Source organism: Cricetulus griseus, chromosome 4 (genome assembly GCF_003668045.3).
Source record: "Cricetulus griseus strain 17A/GY chromosome 4, alternate assembly CriGri-PICRH-1.0, whole genome shotgun sequence".
Lineage (NCBI taxonomy): Eukaryota > Metazoa > Chordata > Mammalia > Rodentia > Cricetidae > Cricetulus > Cricetulus griseus.
This window is the reverse complement of record NC_048597.1, coordinates 178001499-178016267: the sequence shown is the minus strand read 5'-3', so window position 1 is coordinate 178016267 and position 14769 is coordinate 178001499. Positions and strand designations below refer to the sequence as shown.

At 36.3% G+C, this 14769-nt stretch overlaps 1 protein-coding gene across 7 annotated transcripts in view; it reads right to left on the bottom strand.

Annotated features, from left to right (window-relative positions):
* The window catches only part of Herc1 (HECT and RLD domain containing E3 ubiquitin protein ligase family member 1), a 154047-nt gene that overhangs the window by 104648 nt on the left and 34630 nt on the right, over window positions 1-14769 (bottom strand). For all 7 annotated transcript variants that reach the window (XM_027411294.2, XM_027411293.2, XM_027411299.2 and 4 more), the window contains exons 5-16: window positions 14251-14562; window positions 11385-11481; window positions 10739-10882; window positions 8297-8424; window positions 5326-5470; window positions 4938-5109; window positions 2964-3098; window positions 2552-2717; window positions 2048-2173; window positions 897-1118; window positions 462-614; window positions 197-329 (exon numbers count right to left, since the gene is read on the bottom strand). In XM_027411294.2, the coding sequence (XP_027267095.1) occupies window positions 197-329; window positions 462-614; window positions 897-1118; window positions 2048-2173; window positions 2552-2717; window positions 2964-3098; window positions 4938-5109; window positions 5326-5470; window positions 8297-8424; window positions 10739-10882; window positions 11385-11481; window positions 14251-14562 (1933 nt within the window). The remainder of the gene's footprint in view (window positions 1-196; window positions 330-461; window positions 615-896; window positions 1119-2047; window positions 2174-2551; window positions 2718-2963; window positions 3099-4937; window positions 5110-5325; window positions 5471-8296; window positions 8425-10738; window positions 10883-11384; window positions 11482-14250; window positions 14563-14769) is intronic.

The window sequence follows — 14769 nt, the reverse complement described above, 5'->3', positions numbered from 1 at the left end:
GCTTTTAAACTAGATCTGTTCAGACTGTTAGAACCCTTTAAGATCAGAGTTACAATACCCTGATACCAAAACAAAGGAAACTCAGGATCATTTCTCTTCCACTCAGAGGTGTCAGGCACTCTTGAAGTTTTAGAAAAGTTCACTGACTCTTGCTTTATACCCACTAGTTAAATCTGAAATTCAACACCAAACTCACCTCTTAATTTTTCTCCAACACTGCCATTCCAAGGACTTTCTTTAAGCAAATTTGCAGAACGTGAATAAATATCTGTAGCATGAGGCAGCAGGAGCTGAAGATGTTTATGAAGTAATGCCACACTGCTTGAGTTCTGAGGAGGAAAATAAAATCTCTAAATTACCACTCTAAAAGATCCAAAGCATAAAAAAAAACTATGACGTCCCCAACTATCTGAGTTGTTAAGTTCCTAGTAGAGTACCACGAACAGGAAAGATGAGCATACCTCAGTAATGTTATTAATGTGGCAAAAAGCCAGCAGCTGTTTCTGCAGTGAACACAGCAGTTCATGGAGATGAGCAGGCTGGCTGTTCTCTGATGGTGATGTTCCAAAAAGGTATTTATCACTGTTCTTTTCTAACTCTCCAAATGCTTGATCCTAAAATGACATATAATGAAGATTATATTTCAAATATGTTTTAGAAAATGATTTTTATTTGTTTATTCTTTGTTACATGAGAAACACTTGATAAAATTCTAACATAAGCCTTTTTGTAATTTTAAGTTACATGTTACTTGGTCACCACAATATTTCAGATCTGACATGTTTCTCTCTTTGGGAAGGGGAATCTAAAATTTTATTTACATTGTTAAAATACTTTTACCTAAAAAGACCCTTATCCCTTTATTCTTTTCTTAATATAGTGAAAAAACAAGGTACCGTATAAAACCCTAAATTTCTTAAGAGGGTCTTCATTAAAATTTCAGCCAGATGAGTGTCTGGATGGCAGGTCTGAGGACCATAAGGCTGATCTGACAGGTTTCCATAGCCCATGCACACAGTTGAAAGGTCAGCAGCATCAGAAGGTGAGCTATAGCCAAGAAGGGAGGCTACATGGGTATGATCTTGCAAACTTGTCAGAATTATATCCAGTTGCATTCTCTAAATAACAATGAAAAAGAAACATCATTAGCAGAATATGCATTACAAGAGAAAAAAAAAGATGTAAGGAAAAAACTACACTAATAATGCTAACATTCCACTTACTAGTTAATAAGCAACCTTCAAGAAGTACATAATTATAGGAAAAACTATTCAATGAATACCATTTGGGAAAATGTAACTTACAGGTTTCTAATCTCATCTTTTATGCTAAATCACTAAAATTCCAAGCAAAAATAGAATAATGTGCATAATAATTTAAGCACTGTAAGTAGACAGAAATAGGAAATGCCAACAGATAAATTATACTCATGTTATTCAACAAAATTACTGATGACAACTGCTTATTCTAATGTTTAAAAGAAATCACTTGTAACCTAAACTAATGTAAAAATACTTACTGGAAAGTATCTGTGGACATTTTATTGCCAGTAAGTACCATGTTTCCCTTCAAATCTATAGCTCTACAATTGACTACTCTTCTACTTAGCTCAGCAAAGCATTTATTTCTGTGTACTTACTATAATAAAAATTAAAAATAAGTATACTCATGCCTCAAATGTTTTTTGCTAATGACGACCTTTTCCTTTTCAGACAAGCAACTCTAAGCATGGGACGAACAGCAATAACAAGACTGATTTCAACTCAGCACTTACAATAAACCAAGGGTATCTGGTTTGATATCATAATCAGCACTAGGAAAAATGAATCATGACTCTAAGAACTGACCCCAAGTAATTTAGTAAATCATCATAGGCATCATTTCAGGTCACTAGACATCCAACAATTCTTCTAGTATACAACATCATATAATCCAGACGCACCAGAACTATCACTACTTTGTGAACATATAGCAGTTGGTTTGTTTTCTTTTCCTCTCAGTCCAATTTCCTACAATGTGACTGGCTTATCTACATGCAAAGGCTTACCTGTCCTTTAGATAAGCTTTCCCATCTATCAGGTCCTTGGGGTAAAAGAGAATGAAGTAATTCCATACGTTCTCGTAATGGAGGTAACAGCATGGTTGCTCCCACTGAGAGTGTTTCAATTACCACCTAATAATCAAAAACAAAACAAAAAAGAAAGGAAAAGTGCATTGATCAGCCCAGATCTTCTCTTTTTAATAGCAACATATGAAAAATGAAAGCCCTAACTGTTGGGATTATACAAGTCTAAAAGTGTCACATGAAAACTGAAAATATGTAAGTCTTTAATTTGGAGAGTTAAAGAACATCTGCTGGATATGGAGGCTCATGCCTTTACTCCTAGAACTCAGAAGGCCAAGGGAGGTGATTCTCTCTGAGTTGGAGGCCAGCCTGGTTTACAGAGTGAGTTTCAGGACAGCCAGGGCTACACAAGGGAAACCCAGCAATTGAGTACAACTGAATATACCATCGAGCTAAAGCTTCAGACCATAGATTCTCTGCTCTTACCTCTTGAATTTCATCTGGGACAGTTGAGTCCATCAGCCTGAAGAGTAAATTTCTAAGTGGGCCTGCCTGTCTCCCAAGAATACTGGTAGCTACCCCTCCTGCAAGGGCCAGAGCGAGGTGATTTGAAAGCAACTTCAGGCACAGCTTAAGGAAATTATGGTGTTCCCTGAAACAAAACAAGCTTTTATGAATTTCTGAAGCACAAAAGTAAAAGTGATACCCAGTTTGGGAAACATTTTTTTTAATCAAGTGATGACCAATGATAATTTTTAAAACATCATTTATGAAACTAGGAAGTTATTAATAGAAGTTTATCTCTTTTCTAGCTTATAAAGACTCATGTAATTTTGAGAAAAACAAAAAAGAATGAAGTCAAAATTTAAAGAGTAATTAATACATATCTAAAACATACCTTGATGAAGGGAAAGGCAGTGGAGGAATCTCGCTGTTTATTTTATCACAGTATCTCTCAAGGAAGGAACGAAGATGTGAGAAGGTACTCTCTTCAAGATCTACACAATAAGGCCGGTGCCATGCAACAACTTGTCTAGAAGGAAGCATAAGAAAAGCACCCAAAAGCCTTATAATGAAACTTCTACACATTATCAAAAACAAAAAAAAACAAGACATGGGGGTTAAGGAGGAGAACAACTTCCTTGATTTAGAAGTATAGCCACTGGGTTTTGTTTTGTTTTGTTTTTCTTTTTACTATTTTGGAGTAATTTGTTTTACAAAACCAACCAGACAAAGAGCAATGAAATTAAACAAATGTTTAAACCAATAAAGCCTAGTTCTGATCTTATTTAGTTTCCTCTAGATATAAAGACATTTAACTGTGTGTGATATACATGTGCTCATATGTGTGTGTTTATGCATGTTAGACTATGGGTTTACATGTTTGTGGAGAGCAGAGGTCAATGTCCAGTATTTTTCTCAATCACTCTCCATCTTTTTTTTTTTCTTGAGACAAGACCTTTAAGTGAACCTGAAGCTCATTAATTTGGCTAAATAGGCCAGACAGTTAACTCCAGAGATCCATCTACGTACACCATCACAACCTAAGCACCAAGATTAAAGACATGTACTGTAGCACCCGGCTCTTAAATTAAGAAAAGTATCTTAAATACAGCATCTTGCTCTTGAAATATATGTAACCTCAATATGCACATGAAAAGGGATCTAAATGTCATTTCTATGGTAACAGATTCTAGAAATTATACATACTTTAATATATATATATATATATATATATATATATATATATGTTAATCTTAAACATCACATTAAACTTGCTAGGCGGTGGTGGTGGCACACCTTTAATCCCAGCACTTGGGAGGCAGAGGCAGGCAGATCTCTGTGAGTTTCAGGCCAGCCTGGTCTACAAAGCTACACAGAGAAACCCTGTCTCAGAAAAAAAAAAAAATCACATTAAACTCATTTCTAAATTTATTAATACTGTTATACTCTTATAGGGTTGCATATGAAGTGTTCTGCCCCAAAATTCATGTGTTGAAGGCTTGGTCCAAGCTGGTTAATCCAATATTGAAAGGAAGTGGCTACTCTGCTATAATGTTCTGACTTACTTCAGGCCCAAGGCAATAAAGCCAAAAGAGCATGAACTGATACATGTAAACCCAAAGCAAATCCTTCACCCTTTTAAGGCGTTTATATAAATTGTTATCATAGGCAAAATATTAACACAATTACCTACATAAATAGCAGTACTTGTTTGATAATGTAGTATGTTGATGGTTCCTATCTGATCATACAAATCTAAATGACTTTAAATTAGCATATGAGTTTACACAAAAACTTTGTCAATGAAGAGCTACAAATGGTCTGGTCTATTTACTTTTCACATGTACAATTTAAAAAAGAAAGATATCTTAGGATAAACACAATATTCCTTCCCAATGCCACCTGGACCCCCACATGGTATGTTATAAACAAACAGTAGTTGAGTGATATGTATCTTATTTTTATTGTAGAGATCTATGTGTGATTCTGTTAAACATGAGATCAAATATACCTCTATCAAAATCTGTACTATTTAGAAATTAATTTGAATATACAATCATCATAATTACTGCTATTAAATTTAACTATTCAATTTCTGAAATATATTGTGTAATGTTGACTTAATGGACATTCATAGTCATTTTTTTTTCCCCAAGACAGGGTTTCTCTGTGGCTTTGGAGGCTGTCCTGGAACTAGCTCTTGCAGACCAGGCTGGTCTCGAACTCACAGAAATCCACCTGCCTCTGCCTCCCAAGTGCTAAGATTAATGGTATGAGCCACCAATGCCCAGGTGACATTCATAGTCTTAAAATAAATTTAGGAAAAAAAATTTTTAAATGCAAAAGACTGTTTAAGCATAGCACTTACCTGTCCCTAGGGAGAGCAGTCCATGCCAAACTATGTGATGTTCCAGCTGAGATCTGCTGAATAGCTATGCCATCTAGGCCACTCACTTTCTTTGGTTTAGTAATAGGACCTGTAGAATTTCCCTGGCCACATTGCCCCATGGAGTTATTGCCCCAGGCATAAACTTCATTATCTAAAAATAAGACATAAGGCATAAAAGTTAAATTTAAATGTAACACCTTTAAGAAAAAGAATAATTGATAACATTTCTTTAAAAACAAATGACTTAGAATACCTGTAATCCCTGCACTAAGAAGACTAATACAGGAGGATTTAAAGTTTGTGCTATAAAGTTAGGCTATAAAGATGCTACCTAAAATACTAAAACAACAAATAAATAGGACATTACCATGAGAAAGAGACAAACAATGACTATCTCCAATAGAAATGTCAACTATTCTTGTGGCAGCCAATTCTTCAATGAGCTTGGGTCTCAAAGCAGTAGCTTCTGAAGAACCACAACCTAGACAAGCCCCACAGCCCCAAGCATAGACCTGAAAAGACAGAAATACAGAACACATCAATTCCAAAAACAAGTAGACTAAAAACTAAAATTATCAAGGAGTGTGGTAACTTCCTGGTATTAAACTAGTATTTAGTATTTGATCATTTTAAAGATGGTCTCGGAACTCTCAGGAAACTGATCAAGGAGGCAGCTGAGAAGCAAACATACCAGCCCTAGCTGCCCCACCCAAAACAATCCTCTCTAAAATACAGACATAAAAAAGTAGAAACATTAAACCATTAGTACAACTAAGAAATTTAATAGTAATTATTTCTTAGTAAATATCTGCACCTTGTTTGTTTCATTAGAAAAAATAACCAGGCTGTGATGGTGCACACCTTTGATCCCAGCATTCAGGAAGCAGATTGGGGTAGATCTCTGAGTTCAAGGCCAGTCGGGCCTACAGAGTAAGTTCCAAACCCTGTCGTGGAAAACCAAAAAGAAAAAAAAAAAGAAAAAGAAAAAGAAAGAAAGAAAGAAATGGAGGGAAAAAGAAAATGCTATCTAAAACAGCCACTGTGATTTATTGTGCTGTCTTTAAACACCCAGTATATAAACAGATGAGCAGCTGTGCAGCTGTGAGATAGAAAAACAACTGACCACAGGTAAAATGAAAGATATCAGATCCTCTGTAAAGTTACCACTAACTGGCTTGCACTTGGCTAATACTGTCCAATCTAAGCAGCTATGGAAATACTATCTTAAAATTTCTACTTATTGACGGGCAGTGGTGGCACAGGCATTCAGAAGGCAGAGTCAAGTGGACCTCTGAGTTTGAGGCCAGCCTGGTCTACAGTGTAAATTCCAGGACAGCCAGGGCTATCAGAGACATCCTGTCTCGAAAACCCAAAACAAAACCAAGAACAAAAACAAACATTCTACTTACATGTTTCTTACATGGCAGACTAGACCGAGAAATGATAAAATTAATAATGTAAACCACAAAACTGGTTTTAACTATCATTCAAAGAATATGTGAAGCAGCAGTCAGGAAACTCCGCTGGACACCTTTATTTGTTACTAACTAATAACAAAATGAGTAGTGGTTGACTTTGGCTGTCCACAAAAAGATGCACGAAGAGGAGGATGAAAGGAGGAATGACTGCCATTTTGACAATCCAAACTGAACAATCAGAAAACTGAATGACTTTTCTTTCAATTAGCTGTGATATTATATTCACTCCTATCTTTATACCATGAAGGCTTTTTCTGTTATAGTTATTATTGTTGGTTTGTCTTCAAATTATTTTAGGAAAGACCAGTAAGGGTAGGTTGGATGTCTTCATCAAAACAGAAGACTATATATTTATATCAAATACCAGAAAACATATTTAAGAGAAGTACAAAAAAGCACTCCAGTACAAAAAAGGCCTATTAAACAAAGATTAGGAACTAAACACATGGAGGGAAATACTACTGAGAATCTAAATGACTCCAAGTCCAATGCAGTACTAGTATTCAGTAAGACCCTTTCAGTTTTCTTTTGAATATCCTTTTAGCTAAGAACAAGATTAAAAATATTTGCAGCTCAGTTGGTACAATACTTGCTTAGCATGCAAAATGTCCTGGGTTTGATCCCGAAAACTACAACATCCAAAAAGAGTACTTGTCTTACATTTTAGGTATTATATCATGCTGTAAAAAAAAATGCATCACCTGCATTAAAGCACAGGAGTTACATTTAGTAGAAAATTAGCACTGAGTGGCCTGAGGGAACTGAGAGACAGATGGAGTGAAAAGCTCCACAGGTCTAATAGTAACAGAATAGCTCATCAAAGATCTCCTGCTGCTTTGTTTTTTTGTAAACATGCACACTAGACTTCATACACTTTATATGTTCATAATACAGCTATTCTATATAGCAAGTAATCTGCAAATTCCTTTGTAATATAATGTAACCAATTTACTGCTTACTATTTACCACCAACAGTTACACATAAGAACTTTAAATTCAAATAATTATCTTATACAACCATCTGGTATACAAAGCAGAAATTATTTCCTCTTTCATAAAAAAGAAGCATATGACGCTGAAGGGGGGGTCTGAGATTTGCCTGTGGATATAAATCAGATAAGTGAGCACTTGCTGATTTCAATCCATGGATTCTTACTACAAAACCCACTGTGAGGAACATATGAAAGACCATATATTATGCCAATTTTTAACAATGTAACTGACATTATAATAAAATAAAATAGTTTGTATTAGATTTTTCAGCATATAAAACACTCATCTTTCAAGAGTAACTAAATTAAACATGAATGTATGCTTTCATGGTCATCTACTTTGTCCTAGCATACAATGGGCTCCTACGTTGGAGGCCAAAGTGGCTGATGAACACCAGGAGGGAAACACTGGCACTATTCCTCACTGTGCCTGGTCCTTTTGGTACCACCACACTTTCCATTTGCAGGTGTTCTCTTTACCCTCTTTTTTGATCATCTTACTTTTTAGTTCATATCACTGGTCCCCTCAAGTTTTTGTTTTGTGTTCCCCCACTATTCTGTAACAGGAAAGAGCCTTCAAGGTGCCTCAAAGATTTGAGCGAAAGTCTTAAAGGGTTCTCAGCACTAAATGAATTTATTAAATCAACTTCAAAGAACAGGGGGATGAAAGAAAGTGTATCCAGTCACACAAGAAAATAAGAAAACCTGGCTCCTTTTCATCTACTACACTTGAAACAAAACAATATTTTCATCTCAATATGTTGCCTTAAAATGTTTTTCTTTTAATTTTAAATCTCAAGTTATCACTTTTTAGTTACCTAGTCCATTGAAATACTCTTTTTTTTTAATGCTCATTCTTTAGTCCTACCTGCCCTGTTGATGTCAAAGCAAGTGAAGACTGGCTCCCAGCACAAACTTTTCGAATAAACATTCCTTGTAAAGCTTCAATAACTTTGGGTTTATATACTCTGTTGGTATCACCATGGCCAAGTTTGCCTACATACATAAAAAAGAAAACCATATTCAGGTTAAGCAAAATTTTTAAGCCTGTTCTTTTTTTTTTTAGCACTGAAGTTAATAAAGTACTTTAATTTTATAGCAATGACCAGATAGACATAGAAACCTGTTCCTTTTTTTTTTTTTTTTTTTTTTTGTTTTTCGAGACAGGGTTTCTCTGTGTAGCTTTGGAACCTATCCTGGCACTCGCTCTGGAGACCAGGCTGGCCTCGAACTCACAGAGATCCGCCTGCCTCTGCCTTCCAAGTGCTGGGATTAAAAGCATGCGCCACCAATGCCCGGCAAAAACTACTTTAAAGAAACAGAAAATATTTTTTATTTGTCCCCCTTCTTTAAATCTTATATCTGTTTTCCTTTTTAAGAATTAAAAAAAAAAAAAGATTTATTTTACTTTTAATTGGGGTGGGGGGAATCAGAGGTTTTGGGTCTCCTGGAACTAGAATTACAAGTAGTTGTGAGACACCTGATGTGGGTTCTGGGACTCAAACTCAAGTCCCCTAGAAGAGTAGTTCTAGCTAGCTCTTAACCACTGAACCATCTTTCCAGCCCTTATTTTATTTTTATTTATTTATATATGTTTGAATATGTACACGTGTATGTGGGTTCCCAGAGAGGCCAGAGAGGGAGTGGGATCCCCTGGAGCTTTAGGTGGCTTGATATGGACACTAGGTGCCAAACTCCCCTGAAAGAGCAGCAAGTGCTCTAAACCACTAAGTCATCTCACCAATGTTTGTATTTCTAACTTTTAACGTGTTGACAGGCTAACCAGGCATTGTAACACAGGCTTATAATTCTACTATTCAAAAAGCAGAGCCAGAAGAATAGCTGAAAATCTAATGTCACATAGCCAGACCCTGTCTTTAAAAAAAGAAAGAGAGCCGGACGTTGGTGGTGCACGCCTTTAGTGCCAGCACTCAGGAGTTCGAGACCAGTCTGGTCCACAAGAGCTAGTTCCAGGACAGCCTCCAAAGCCACAGAGTAACCCTGTCTCGAAAAACAAGGAAGGAAGGAAGGAAGGAAGGAAGGAAGGAAGGAAGGAAGGAAGGAAGGAAGGAAGGAAGGAAGGAAGGAAGGAAGGAAGAAGGAAGGAAGGAAGGAAGGAAGGAAGGAAGGAAGGAAGGAAGGAAGGAAGGAAGGAAGGAAGGAAAAGCCAGCATTTGGAGGGCAAAAGGATTAAGAGTTTGAAGCCAAGCCAGGAACAGTGGCTCACACCTCTGATCCGAGTGCTTGGGAAGCAGAAGCAGGCAGATCTCTGCAAGGCCAAGGCCAGTCTGTTCTACAGAGGTCCTTTATCTAAACAAAACAAAAACCATAAAAATAAAATTAAAAAAAAAAAAAAGATTTTTAAGTCAGCCTGGTCTACACAGTGAATTTCAGGCCACAAAGGGATACATAGTAAGACCTTGTTTCAAAAAAAGAAAAAAAGTGCTGTCAGTTTACATAGTTTTTAAAAGGTTAAAGAAGATTCAATAGTTCATAAAATAGAAAATTTGGAAAATGACTATAAATTAGATATTATTTTTACCTCTTAAATTATTTTTTAAGTTATCCTTTTTTTGCTTGATTTAGCTTTTGTATTTTGAGATATGTTGAGGCCTTCCTAGCCTCAACCCTCTTGCTTCAGCCTTGTAAATTCTGGAACATCAGCAGGAGAAAGTCACGGCACCTGGCTAAAATCTTACTTTTCATACCTACTACTGTTGATCTATGTGAACAAGTAAACATTCACAAAGCTGACAGAGCAACTAATTAAAATGGATATAAATCTGCTCACTCACTGCAGAGGTTTCTTTTGTTTTGTCTGACTTCCTGACAGTCTTCCTTGTTTCCCCATGTTGTAGGGCAAGGAAAGAAAGCACTGATTTTAACACTAAAAAAAACTGGGGGACATCTTGCAACTCAACAATGAGAAATGTATTTTATAAACTGTCCTACAGATAAATGTAATAGTACTTTAGGCCTTTCTGAAAATTAGTTTAGTGACATCTTTATTGATATCCATAAAATATTGCTACATTAGAACCAACAAGTTATAAAATAATATATATGAACTATATAGACCTACTTTGGCTTTCAAAACAGATATGTATAAATGTACATATATTTACATATACCTGTCTACCAATGTGTTAACAATGGTTAAAATAACATTTTATTTGAAAGAAACAATTTGTTTTTATGCCTGTTCATCTACATTTTAGTTTTTTTATACTAAGTATACATAACTTAAAAGTTTTTTTTCAATTTTTAAAAAGAATGAAGTCCAAAGCTACCAAATTTTTCTTTTACATACCATTGTCTCCTCCTCCAAAAGACCACACAGTTCTTCCATCTTTGGACAAAGCAATTGTATGTGAACTTCCACAAGAAACCTCTCCTACATTGCTAATGTCTTTTACTAATGTTGGAATGTTACGGCTATTACTGTCTCCGTGACCTTAGATAAAACACAGAAATAATGTTAACTCCTTTTCTCCAATTTCACAAGAGTAATACGCTATTGGTTATTTTAAACGCAATTAAATACAAATAAGAGAGTCATCTCTACCTGCCTTATCAGTCTCCTAGGTTGCTCCCACCTTGGGGAGACAGGCACATTAACAAGTCATTAGAACATTCTAAGCTTCTGCCACAGTACTTAACCTTAATCTGTCTAATAACACATCCATGTTAACTTGTTTTCACTGACCAGTACATTATAAACTTCAGGGTCAGGATGTTATGTTTCTTATTTCTGAAACTACAGTGCCTGGTTACAATACTTACAGATTTCATTACATCTTAAATAACAGCACCAGAATCTAGGCAAAATTATCTAAAGAAATACTTTGAATTTAAAACTAGTAAAATAAATGGCCTATGAACTCTATGCTCACTGGTTCTTAGTAACTGGTCATTTCTGCTCTGGGTGAATAATTCCAAATTTTAAAAACTCTTACCTAATCTTCCGAAGTCTCCTTCACCCCATGTATATAATTCACCATCCTCTGTGACAGCAGCACTATGTCTGTATCCAGCGGACACGCAAACAACTACCTGGATTGCACATCAGTAAATCTGATAAGCATACAAATGTTAACCACATACACACAGAGACATCAAAGGCATTATTACTCACAACTCATGTAGGAGGCATTATGAGAACCAAGGCTACTGACTAAGCAATCACTTAAGTCAGTCACTTAAGTCATTGAGCCAGGAAACTTCACCTTTGATCCAAAAAAGAGGACAAGTTTTCTCAATCCAAAAAAAGAGACATTGTAATTTTAGCAAAGACTGATCACTAACAGGAATGTATCAATCAAGTCTTTACTGAAGGAGTTGGAGAGAGAGAGTGCAACAGGAAACAATGGTGACTTTTTTAATCAAAGATTAACATAAAACTTCTGGTGTTCACTGACCAAGATACTTGCCATTAGCAACATAATTAGAATATAAGCTCACATTACACTTCTCAGAGCCCTTTTTGAAATCAAGAAATTATCTCTGATTAGTATAGTGGTTTTCTACCTTCCTAATGCTGCCATCCTTTATTACAGTTCTTTCTATTGTGGTGCCTCCCAAACATAAAATTATTTTCAGTGTTACTTCATAACTGTAATTTTGCTATAGTTATGAATCATAATGTAAATATCTGTGTTTTCCAATGGTTTTAGGCAATATACCTGTGAAATGGTCATTCAACCCCCAAATGGGTAGCGACCCACAAGTTAAGAACCACTGGATTAGTAGAATCAAGACAGTAAGGACATATAACAATATACCCTGGGGATCACTTATACCTTCTAACATTTATCAATATTATCAGCTACAAAAAAAAAGGCATACAGAAAAGTTAGCACAAATAACTCCCAGTCTTTTTAACCTCCAGAAATGAGAATTCATAAAGAAACTTAAAAATAAGACTTTTTGTTTTGTTTTGTTTTGTTTTGTTTGTTTTTTGTTTTTCGAGACAGGGTTTCTCTGTGGCTTTGGAGCCTGTCCAGGAACTAGCTCTTGTAGACCAGGCTAGTCTCAAACTCACGGAGATTCTGCTGCCTCTACCTCCCAAGTGCTGGGACTAAAGATGTGCGCCACCACTGCCTGGCTAAGACTCGATTTTTAAAATGTGAACACCTAATATATTCTAAGCACTGACAAATTTTAAGATTTTCATTGTAAATTAACTTAAAATGTAATTTTTCCATAATGACATTTAAATATACTGTTAAAGGAGATATTTAAAAGAATGTAAGTAAAGCAATGGAATTAAGAAAGAAGATTTTAAAAGAACCAGAAAATCACAACTGTTTAGAGCATTTAGCAGAAGCACCTTAGAGTTCCATAGGTAATATCTTTTCAGTCACTGAGTGCCCTCAAACTAGCAATCCTAACTGTCCCTATCTGGAATTACAGATGTGTGCTACCACACCCAGCACACTTTGGACCTTACCAAGTATTTGCTGTTTACAGAGCTGCTTACAGAGTTTACAAAGTGAGATGTTACAAGAGCATTGCTTTTGGGTTGATGAGTGAGTTGAAATAGTATAAGTCAGAGCTGTGTGATATTTATTTTATAGCCATTTGAGAATATGTCTCATGATGGGAAAAAATTTACCATATGTAGTCTGTTATAAAAAAATTTAAATCTTAAAACAGAGAAACCACATAAGTCTCACCTCTGTATAGAAAAGTCAAACAAAATTAAAAAGTTCTGGAACCAATTATTTACATGAGACTCTTGACAATCACTTAACCACTCTAAATGCCTCATCACTCAAGGGCCAGAGAGTTGTCTCAGTCCACAAAGTGTTTCTCATGCACGCAAACATAAGAACCCAAGTTCAGACACCAGAATTCATGTAAAAAGCCAGAAGTGGTGGCACATGTTGGAAATCCCAGGCTGGAACTAAGGAGACAAGAGGATCCCAGGGTTCAATGGCCAGCCAGCTTAGCTTAACTGGTGAGACCCTGTCTCAAAAAACAAGGTAAAAGAACTGGAAAAATGGTTGAGCTGTAAGAAGTTTGCTGCTCTTGCAGAGAACCTGGATTTGGTTTCTAGCACCTGCTCAGTTCCAAAAAATCTGACATCCTCCTCAGGTATCAGGTATGCACATACATAGTACACACGCGTACATGCAAGTAAAATACTCACATGCATAAAATAAATCTTTTTGTTGTTTTATGAGACAAAATTTCTCTGTATAGCTCTGGCTATCCTGGAACTCACTCTGTAGTCCAGGCTGGCCTCAAACTCACAGAGATTCACCTGTCTCTGCCTCCCAAGTGCTGGTATTAAAGGCATACACCACCACTGCCTAGCACAATAACTCTTTTTTAAAAGATGTATTTTTGTTACTTATTTTATTATGGGGGAGGGCATGTGCATGTACGTGCAAGTTATCTATGGAGCACAGGGACACTGATCCTCCTTGGTGTTGGTGTTACAGGGTAGTTGTGAGCTGCCAGATTGGGAGTAGGAACAGAACAGGGATCTTCTGAAGAACAGTACACATGCTTACCCACTGAGCCATCTCTCCAGCCTCCCCCAAGAATAAATCTTAAAAAGTGGAATGCTGTCCTAGAAACAACACCCAAGGTTGACCTCACATGCCCCCACACACATGTAAAGAATTAAAGTTGAAATTAAAAGGAACTAAAATTGAATGACACATACAAAGGCATTCTATAACCTATAAAACAAATACACAAAAACAGCAGTAGACAAGAGGTGACTCAGGAAAGAATATATCAAAACCCAACCAATATTGCCAATTATTACACCACTGTATCTAATTATTTTTAGACCCACAAGACAGCACATACCTTTCCCTGTAGTGGGCCCTGGATAAGCTTGGGGTATTTCTGGGTTGAGCTATTCCCATGTCCCAGTTTCCCATAGTCACCATCTCCCCAGCTGAAGACTTCACCTTCTGTAGTAAAAGCTAAAGTGTGACCATCGGAACCTTTAGACGATGAAACTTTTTTAATGGACCGGTGAGGCTCAAAAGTTAACTTTTTTAAAGTAGACTGATTATTGGAATCTCCAAGGCCCAGTCTTCCATAGCTGCCTTTACCACAAGCTCTGACAGAGCCATCCGTAGAAATAACAAAAGTGCAATACTGTCCAGCTTCAATCTACAAAAGAACAGCAGAGTCTTAAGTTAGAAAATGTTTTGAGAGTCAAAGTATAATACTTCAGGTCAAGTATATCAAAAGGTAGAAAGGAAATCATTCAGAGCAGAAAATGGCTTATCTTTCACAGAGAGCAGTAAGCAACAAACAACAGTGGCATTTTCATATTGATTTTATGCTGAGCACAAATTCATTTATCTTTTCAGGTTA